Source organism: Lactuca serriola, chromosome 8, assembly GCF_051521515.1.
Source record: "Lactuca serriola cultivar US96UC23 chromosome 8, Lser_US96UC23_V15, whole genome shotgun sequence".
Classification (NCBI taxonomy): domain Eukaryota; kingdom Viridiplantae; phylum Streptophyta; class Magnoliopsida; order Asterales; family Asteraceae; genus Lactuca; species Lactuca serriola.
Window position 1 is genome coordinate 247,779,319 of NC_136415.1, and position 9,872 is coordinate 247,789,190.

The window sequence follows — 9,872 nt, forward strand, 5'->3', positions numbered from 1 at the left end:
TACGTTTATACATTTAAAATATATAAAAACATAAAAATAACTATATAAAAAACTTAGATGAATACTTACAAATAATAAAAAAAACATAAAAAACTAAAAAAAAAGACATAAATACATGATAAAATATATAAAAGTATAGAAAAATAGTTACAATTCATATACATTAGCAATAAAATAAATTTATATATTAAAAATACATAAAACAAAATAAAAAAAATATATATAAAAAAATTAAAAAATCTTTAAAATACATAATTACATAAATAAATATATAAAAATACATAAAAATATTTTTAAAAAAATACATCCAAACACGTAAACATAATTTATTATTTGTTCGATTCGATAATAACCTTTTGGCGATCTGTGAGTGTGGATTCGGTTGTTCCACACAAAAATCCATCTTCCATCACTTGCTTGTCATATTTTCAGGAGATATTTTTGGGTCTCCGATTTATATATCAGAAGACCAGACGACGAATACAATCCATTCAAGCAAAAACAACAATGGCAACAATCAACTGCCACTACCTCTCAGTAACCTGCACATCCACGCCCATCAATCAGGAATCCAATTCCGTTCAATCCACGACTAGACCCACCAAGATCATTTTGCCCGACAAAAAGCCCCAAAAATGGTCCACCGGCGTTGCTCCCGGAGATTATGGCGGACCACCGACCACCACCAAGCTCCGAAAGTACTGGGGAGGTGAAAAGGAAGACCCTATCACCTCTGATGATTTAATTTGGAATAGAGATTTCATGCCTCACATGAAACGCTTGATTGGGGATTCTGATGATTCTTCCTCTGACCCTCGCTTATCTACAGTTAAGGTATAGTAATTTTCAATGCATTTAACCTAATTTTTACTTACATTGGTGTTTCTTCCGATTATTAGTTAGAATTCAATTTGAAATTTATTAAAGCTAATTTTAGGCCAAAAAAAAGTACAAATAGTAAATTCTCGCAAATCAATACCAAATTACCAATCACATCTTCTTTTACTAAATTAATACGACCTTTCACAAGACTTCAGCAGTTGATGCTCTCTATATAAAGGCATAAAAATTTGTTGTGGTTTATAAATGAAAAAAAAACATGAATCATCACTTTATCATATTATCTGTTCTTAAGTAATGTCACATTTATACTAGTAAACACAACGATTTTCCTCTTGCAAACAAATTCATCAAAAATCAAATTTTAGCTCTATGAATTTGTGTATTCATTGCTTAGTTGCAATTGTTTTATGCAACTATGAATTTGTGTTTTGTGCGTATATCTCAATGTTCCATTGTGCATACTTTTAAAAAGGAGGAGGCATCTGGATTTCTAAGCTTCAACAGAGTCATGAGTCTCAACAGGCATGAATCTCCCTCATATTACATTCAATTTTATTAAATTTCACGTTTCTTATTTATCCCTTTGATGTAAAACTCTTGATGTATATAGTATGGAAGTTGATTTGAGCAAAGAGCTATCAACGATTCCAAATCCAATCATGGAGAAACAAGTTGAGGTTGCTGAAGTAAGATTATGCAATGATGTTTCACTTTTTTTTTTTTTTTTTTATCAATTTATGCAACTGATACGAATTATGCAACCATGATTCAATGGGTTAAATAAGTTAAATCATAAAATATTGTTTTGATGTTAGGCTACAAACACTCAACCGATAAAATGGAAACCAGCACCCACAAGGCGTGAACAAGATAAGTGGGATAGAGCATCTAAAGCTGCAACTGGAGGCAGTGTATACCTTTTTTTACATTTTTCTTTTTTTATTTCTTTTTTTTTCCTTGAAAAGTTAATTAAATGTTTTTGACACAATTAGCATTTACCAAATCATGGATTTCTTGGTGACAAAGGAATGAAATGGACATGGTAATAGAAAAGTCTCATTATTTTGGGAAAATCTTTTGATGAAGTCCTAAAATGTTTTTTTTTTTGAATAGAAAAGTCCCGATTATTTAATATTTTGCCCACATTAATGAAAAAATCGTTATTTTTATTTTAACAGGAAATGACAGATTATCGTGTAAAATTAAATACTCGAGACTTTTCTGTTCAAAAGAAAAAGTTCAGGACTTTATCAAAAAATTTCCCAAAATAATGGGACTTATCTGCATAAAACCCATGTTTTATATGTAAAAAGAAAAATTTAAACATCATAAAAACTCAACAAATCCCAAATAAGATTATAATAAATATATATTTTTTATTTATTAATATTTTTAATTCTCTTGTATACAGGACGCAATGTTCAGGGAATTGAGGCGTCCTAAAGGGGACCCAAAAGTGCTGGCTGCTAAGTCAAGAGAACAATATACAAAGGTTATATCATTTAAAAATTTCACAATATTTTTTAAAGTGACATATGAGTTTATTATAAACTTTTAATCGAATTAAATTTACAGTTAAAGAGCAAGTTGCAGATTTTGACATTGGCAATTGGTGGTGTTGGCCTGGTGTCAGCTTATATTTCATACACTCCCGAGATTGCAGCTAGGTAACTTCACTATCTGTTTTTATGTTTAAAAAATGTAGGAGCTTTTTATTTATTTATTTATTTATGTTTTTATGTTCTTGTTGTTTGCATACATACATGTAGGCTGTGTTTGTTACACAGATAGGATGGGAGTAGACAAGATTTAGTTTATTGGGCTATTTTTGATGATGGGGTTGAGGAGGGCATTTTCGTCTTTTGCATAGACAAGAAATCAAGAGCTAGTCTGTGTCCCACTCTCCCGTTTTTGTGTGGGACTAAAAAAATTGCAACTTTTAGGGCTATTTTTTTTATTATGATGAGGAGGGGCATTTTCGTCTTTTTCACATACAAGACATCGATAGTGAGTCTATTCCACCTTGTTCCATGTTTTTTGGGTAGGACAAAATTTGCAACTTTTGTCCCATTGACATCAGTCTTGATGTTAATCCAAATGCTCACCAAACACAGTTTTGTTTCTAGGGCTTTTTTCAGTGATAAGTACTAGGAGGGCATTTTCGTCTTTTTCACAAACAAGAGATTGAGAACGAGTCCATGTCCCACATAATTGTGATTTTTGTCAAATGCATATGCTTTGCTTCTACCCCTGTATTCTCATTTTTTTTAATAATTGTAAGTTTATATTTTGGTTTTTATATAACGGATGTTTTATTGGATTAAATATATTTATTTATTTATTCAGTTATGGTGCTGGATTCGTTGGTTCTTTGGTATATATGAGAATGCTTGGGAACAGCATCGATGGAATGGCAGATGGGGCCCGAGGGGTTCTCAAGTAATTTTCTCTATTTCTCTTCTATATTGATTATTGAGTTGCCAATTATGCAATTTTATTTCTGTAATCAAACCATATCTTGTACCCATTAAGTCAAAAAGAAACATCTTAGACACTCTTTTGTTAAAGTGACTTAATAGAGAAAGTTGGGAAAATGTAGGGTTTCTCCATTAAGTCCTAACTTTTACAAACTTTCCCATTTGCCTAAATATAGTCCCTCATTTTCTCAATTTAAAAAAAAAAAATACTTTTAATGTTTACTTTCAGGGCGGCAATTGGGCAGCCCAGATTGATGGTCCCTGTGGCCTTGGTCATGATCTATAACCGGTGGAATGGGTAAGATATTTGCACACATGTACTTCATGCATTGGAAGTTGTACCTCATTATTTATTCATTAATTTCAGATGTGGGAATAGGGTATAATGTATAAACAATCGAATAATTAAGCCATTGTTAATCTTTACAAATTAACATCTAACATTTTATGTCATTAGTTAAGGATACATCATTGTACTTGCGTGTTTTTTTCTTTTCAAGGTACTTTGAAAAATCTACTTAATTATAGCAATCAAAATTGCTCTTAGATTACATTGCTACAAATGGATAGATTTCTTAAAGTACAATGCTACAACAGAAAGAAATGAAAGTATGATGCTAGAATAGGCAAATTAATGAAAACACATTGCTTTTTCCCGCATTTAACCCTTATCTTTCTGATATTCGAAAGTACAATGTTGTAATAGCAAAAAATGAAAGTACAATAGTATAATAATAATCAATGAAAGTACATTGCTATTTCTTGCTTTTAACCTTCTTGTATCCGAGGATGTAAACTATGATCAATCAATCTTGTAATGTTCCTTACAATTTCCATTTTTGCAGGATTGTAGTTCCGGAATACGGATTGATGCACCTAGAGTTGATTCCAATGTTGGTTGGATTTTTCACATACAAGATTGCGACCTTTACACAAGCGATCGAAGAGGCAATTACAATAGTAGAAAATGATGCTCAAGTTGATTAAGGTTAACATGAATGAAACAAATTCTTTTTATGTAATATTTGGCCAAGGTTAACTGCTAAGGGGGTCCGATGCACCCTTATTGATCCCTATTCGTGGTTCTTGTGCCCCAAGGCTAAGCCAACATGGTTGAGTAGATGAAATTATTAGGATGTACTTAATATTGTGACTTGAGAGCAAGTGTTGTAAAGGTTAGGTTGTATGATTTAATTAATGTATAGGTTTTGGATACCAAAATTTATGTGGTAGTTTAAGTGTTGATAGGCACGTCTATCATGTTTTACAAATGCATAATGCAAGTTTAGCTTTGTGAAAAGTAAAAAGGCCTTTTTAGCTAAAAATATTGATTGGACTAGAGAACCTAACAGAGAGTTCTTCTATAATCGCACCCAAGAAACAAAATAGAAGCAAATCTTAGCGATCCTTGAACTGTGAGTTGCAAACTGAATCGAAATCTTGATTCTGCGATTGGCTCTGTTGGGTTGCAGATTCGTTTAGTATTGCGTCATTGGGCTCGGTTAATAGTCCAATTATTTTGTACTCCGGTTTGGGTCTGTCCAACCGTGAGCCTGTTAGGTTTCCTATATAAACAATATGCTTGCATGCATATTAGGTTAACGATCTAGAATACAATAGAGAGAATTACGATAGCTTTAATTTTCTTCATCGTTCCTGTAAACCTTTTAATTCTCTACAATTGATGTTCTTGATCGAGCTCTTCTGAGGGTTGTTTTATAATCATTCGACACGTTTGATTCATTCTTGAGTTGTTTATTGTTTTCGTGTTCTTGCTGTTTAATCTTTATTTTACCTATTTAAGATCTAATCGATCTTCAAGATTAACTTTTAATCTTATCAATTGGTATCAGAGCAGGAGGCTGTGTAATCGATACACTTCTTTTCTGTGAAAAAGGTTTCAATTAGGGTTTTCCGCAATTACTGATATTTATTGAGCCGTCATCTCATTATTGACGTATCTTGATATTTATTGTTTTGCCCTAATCTGATTTATTACAAGTCTGATCTTTGAACAGGTTATTCGATCATTATGGACGAGTCGCAATCGAATCCCATCAATATTTCAAACAGCATTGGATCAACAACGAAGGTTCCCATCCTATACACCCACAATTATGAAGTCTGGGCGCATCACTTTGAAGATTACGTTATAGGATCTGAGGATAATGGATACCTCATCTGGGAAGCAATTATTTCTGGTCCGTTTTCTCATTCTGCAACTTCAAGGATTATTAAAACTCAAAAGGAGTATAATGATCTTCTGAAAGATGTCAAAGATATTGCGCAAGATGAAAAAGATAAATTTCAGTGTAATATCAAGGCGTTAAGATTGATCAGATTCGCCCTTCAGTCCGACACTTTCAGGTTGGTAAGCTCATGTACGACGGCAAAGGAAATTTGGGATAGGCTTCGTGAATTGTACTCTACAGACGAGGATCTTGAACACTCTATCCAAACCTTACTCTTGTCTGAGTTTGGAGAATTCAGGCAAGAAGCCGAAGAAACTGTGACCCAAACGTTCGATCGCTTCAATCATCTTCTCAGCAAGATGATCAAACATGACATCGAAAGGAAGCTTATTGAGCAGAAGGTTACGTTTTTAAATGGTCTAAGATCAGAGTGGAGAGCAGTGGTGTCTACAGTTAAAGCCCATGAGCAATTTAAATCATATTCCTTGGCGAAACTGGTGGGTATTTTCAAATCTCAGGAGAAGATTGTGTTGCAGGAAAAGAATGTGATTTCAAGCCTAGGTTCGTTGGCTCTCTTGTCCAAAAGTAAAGCTGTAATGGAGGACGAAGACCTCAACTTGGAGGATTATGACCTCACATCTGAAGATTATGCTATGATGGTATCTAACCCTAAGAGGTTCATCAAGAAGAGATTCCCCAACAACAAAAACCGGAACTGGCAGGGGAGTTATAGTTCAGAAAAGGTTAAAGATGAACCGAAGGTTGAAGAGTCTAAGAAGGAACCGAAGGCAGAAGGTGATTCTGGAGTAAGCTGCTACTATTGTGGGGGAAAGAACCACTATGCAAACGATTGTGTCCTCAAAAAGATGGCTGAAAAGGATAAGGAAAAGGATGAGGAAGCTTTGCTGCAGAAAAAGCTTGATGAGATAAGGAAGAAGAAATCTACCGCTAACCCTTCTATGAATGCTCTAATTGTGCAGGGTTCGGTTGTTGATGACGAGTTCGGTGGCGTGGAGGTTTGGTCAACCGATTCTGAAGACGATGAAGTGAGGAAGCCCTCTCATGGAAAGGCTTGTGTGGCAAAAGAGGAAAGCAGCGGAGGAAGACGCTTGATGGTGTCTGACGTATCTCAGATGAGGGGATACAACAATGACGGTGGAAGCAATGAACCGAAGGAGCAGCAGGATATGTGCTTTACAGCCAAACCGCTCAGCGTGCAGTTCAACGAGCTCGATGAACTGATCAAGAAGGTACAATCGGTTTTTGTTTCATTTAAAGTCCCATAATACTCATATGAAAAAGAACTAAAAAATGTTAATTCAAGAATTTCTCATCTAGATAGTAGTTTAACTCAAACTCGAGTCACCAATTCTAACCTAACTGATCAATGAAGCAGGGTGTCTTCGAAGAGTGAGGAACGGCGCATGTGGATCGAATTGAAGGAGTCAGAATTAGTCAAAATAAAAGATGAAAACATTTATTTGCAAAGAGACAATTTAAATCTTTTGAAACAGCGAAATGTTTTTTGTTTGATTGCTAAACGTCTTTACACTAATATTACTCAGCTTCACTTGGATTGTGAAATAGGACAAAAGATTCATCGCATGATTTTGCCCTTCCTTGAGTTTAAGGAGGATGAAATTGATGCTGAAGCTTATAATTATGAGAGTGTGATATCATCTGATGACGTCAATCCGACCTATATGTATGGACTGGACAAAATAGAATCTTTCATTAAATCTAAGGACCATAAGGACATGCTTAAAAACCTTTTGGATGAAAATGATAGACTTAAACTAAGAATCGAAACCATACAAAAATTTGACTCTTTAAACTCCAACTTGAGCTCAGAAAACAAAATTGATGTTGAAAATGCATCTGAGCTTAATGAGGATGACAATATGAGTGAAATTTCTGTAGAGGACACGGTTGACTGCTCAAAATTTGTGAAAAGCGAACCTGAAAACCACAAGAATCTAATTTCAGAACATTCAGTGGAGTTCGCTCGATTGTCCCAACAAAAGTCCCCGATCTTAGCAGAGAAAGCCGTTGTATATCAAAAAGTTAGGACCACTCCAAATCAAGTGTACAAGGTCACATGAGTAACCGAACATCAAACTGCTGAACTCACAGCAATTGTAAACGAAGACAATGCTGATGGCTGCGATGAGTTTTTCTGGTCCGCTCCAATCGATAATGCTGATGAAACGGTAGGGTTATCTGAAAGGACCTCATGGAAAAGTAAAGGTAGATACGTACCAGAACCCTTGAACAAGCCAGATAATTTTGATGTGCCAAATACTAGTGGCACGAAAGACATTCCTCAAGAAAATGGAAGTCCGGCAAAAGAAGATACTCCACCTAGTGAAACTTCCTCAGTTCAAAGTGAACCAGCCAAAGAGAAACCAAAAATGAAAGCTAACATCCATCATCAACCGAAGCAGATGAGGAATCAGAAACGTCAAAGGAATCAGAGATACAGGAAGAATCTCTCTGAAAGAAAATAGTTCTGGCAATCCCAGAATGCTTATTTTTCACATCAAGACAAGAACCTGAAGTATGAGAAAAATCCTGATGAAATGCACGAGAGCCACAACAACCGAAAGCAAAGGTTCGGTTCAGAGAACGAAACCAACCGAAAGCAAAGGTTCGGTTCAGAGAACGAAACCAACCGAAAGCAAAGGTTCGGTTCTGAGAATAACTCCAACCGAAAGCAAAGGTTCGGTTCAGAGAACGAAACCAACCGAAAGCAAAGGTTCGGTTCTGAGAATAACTCCAACCGAAAGCAAAGGTTCGGTTCAGAGAATGAAACCAACCGAAAGCAAAGGTTCGGTTCTGAAATCAAAAGAGATCAAAACTCTAAGGTTAGTCCCACCAATGATCAAAAGCAAAAGGGTCACCTAGAGTCTCCAGCCAAGAAGTCATCTCAATCTAAGCCCTCTCAATCTCACTCATCTACTTCTTCTAATTCTTCCAATTATTCTCCACCTCGTTCTGAATTCCATTCTGTTCCTTCTCGAAAATCTCAATCTTCAGCTGAACAAAAAGGGAAACAGAAGGTTTCGGTGTCTAAACCTGAGTCTAAACCGAACGCACCTAATACTAATAAAATCAAAGTTTTTACCATCAAAAAGAAAGATGAAACAACATTAATAAAACGAACATATCTTGTTGACGTCTCTCTTACTATTCCTGTACCTGTGAAAGGCTCACGTGGACCCAAGAAACTTTGGGTTCCTAAATCTGCTTAATTTTTGCAGGTTATAAGTGATGACTAGTTTGACGAAGAATGGTACATTGATAGTGGCTGCTCGCGTCACATGATAGGGAGGAAAGAAGAACTCAGGGAATACCGGTCTCTTTCAAATGGTGGAAACGTCAAATTTGGAAATAACTCCTTTGGCACCATAAAAGGTTATGGAATGATTACCAATGGTGATTTCACTATAAGGAAGGTGGCATACATGGAAGGACTACAACACAACCTCATCAGTGTATCTCAGCTCGTTGGAGGTACCGGTCTCAAAGTCTCATTCGACGATGAGGGTTCTGAAATAATTGAGAAGAAGACGAAAAGAGTTATTCTCAAATCTGAACGCAAAGGTGAAATGTTTCCTCTAAACATCAAACCCATCAAAGGAAACCCAGCTATTTGCCTGTTATCAAAAGCACAATCTGACGAAAGCTGGCTGTGGCACCGAAGGCTCTCTCATCTTAACTTTAAGGACATCAACAAACTTGTCACTGGAGGTCATGTTCGAGGTCTTCCAATGCTCAAGTATGATAGAGATCATTTGTGTGCTGCATGCAAAATGGGGAAGCAGAGTCGTCAAAGTCATCCATCTATTATTAACACTAAAGTTGTTGAACCACTCGAATTACTTCATATTGATTTGTGTGGTCCATCATCTATCGAAAGCATCGGTGGTAGCAAGTATATTCTTGTTATTGTTGATGACTTTTCGCGTTTTACATGGGTGTTCTTTCTAAAGCTTAAATCTGAAGCGACTCACAAGCTAAAGGTGTTTATCAAGCAGATTGAAGTACAGCTGAAGAAGGTCGTTCGCAACATCAGGAGCGACAATGGTCTGGAATTCAAAAATAGAGAATTTGAAGAATTCCTGACAGAAAAGGGAATAAGTCATAACTTCTCAGCTCCCTACACACCTCAACAGAACGGAATTGTTGAAAGACGAAACCGATCTTTGTGTGAAGCTGCACGGACCATGCTAAGTTTCGCTTCCTTACCTCTTTATTTTTGGGCTGATGCTATTTCTGCTGCTTGTTTTACACAGAACAGGTCATATCTCAACAAATGATTCTCGCTCACACCTTATGAGATTCTCAACAACAGAAAGCC

General features: G+C 35.8%; 2 protein-coding genes across 2 annotated transcripts; both read left to right on the forward strand.

Moving 5' to 3' along the window:
* The first annotated feature begins 366 nt into the window (after positions 1 to 366).
* Positions 367 to 4,541, forward strand: LOC145066118 (ATP synthase protein I-like protein). Its single transcript, XM_079013301.1, has 9 exons — positions 367 to 834; positions 1,316 to 1,365; positions 1,454 to 1,529; positions 1,659 to 1,754; positions 2,255 to 2,335; positions 2,419 to 2,510; positions 3,190 to 3,282; positions 3,550 to 3,618; positions 4,166 to 4,541. The coding sequence occupies exons 1-9, from the start codon at positions 508 to 510 to the stop codon at positions 4,305 to 4,307; spliced, it is 1,026 nt and encodes a 341-aa protein (XP_078869427.1). The 5' UTR covers positions 367 to 507; the 3' UTR covers positions 4,308 to 4,541.
* Positions 4,542 to 5,343: 802 nt separating this feature from the next.
* Positions 5,344 to 7,029, forward strand: LOC145069556 (uncharacterized). Its single transcript, XM_079016491.1, has 2 exons — positions 5,344 to 6,762; positions 6,909 to 7,029. Exons 1-2 carry the CDS (start codon positions 5,353 to 5,355, stop codon positions 6,924 to 6,926), a joined length of 1,428 nt encoding a protein of 475 aa, XP_078872617.1. The 5' UTR covers positions 5,344 to 5,352; the 3' UTR covers positions 6,927 to 7,029.
* Positions 7,030 to 9,872: the final 2,843 nt, after the last annotated feature.

Excerpts from the sequence above, each read along its gene's own strand:
- LOC145066118 (XM_079013301.1), top strand. The coding sequence starts at position 508 with ATGGCAACAATCAACTGCCACTACCTCTCAGTAACCTGCACATCCACG. Across the intron at positions 2,336-2,418 it reads CAAGAGAACAATATACAAAG|TTAAAGAGCAAGTTGCAGAT; the intron begins GTTATATCATTT and ends TTAAATTTACAG. Across the intron at positions 2,511-3,189 it reads ACTCCCGAGATTGCAGCTAG|TTATGGTGCTGGATTCGTTG; the intron begins GTAACTTCACTA and ends TTATTTATTCAG.
- LOC145069556 (XM_079016491.1), top strand. The coding sequence starts at position 5,353 with ATGGACGAGTCGCAATCGAATCCCATCAATATTTCAAACAGCATTGGA.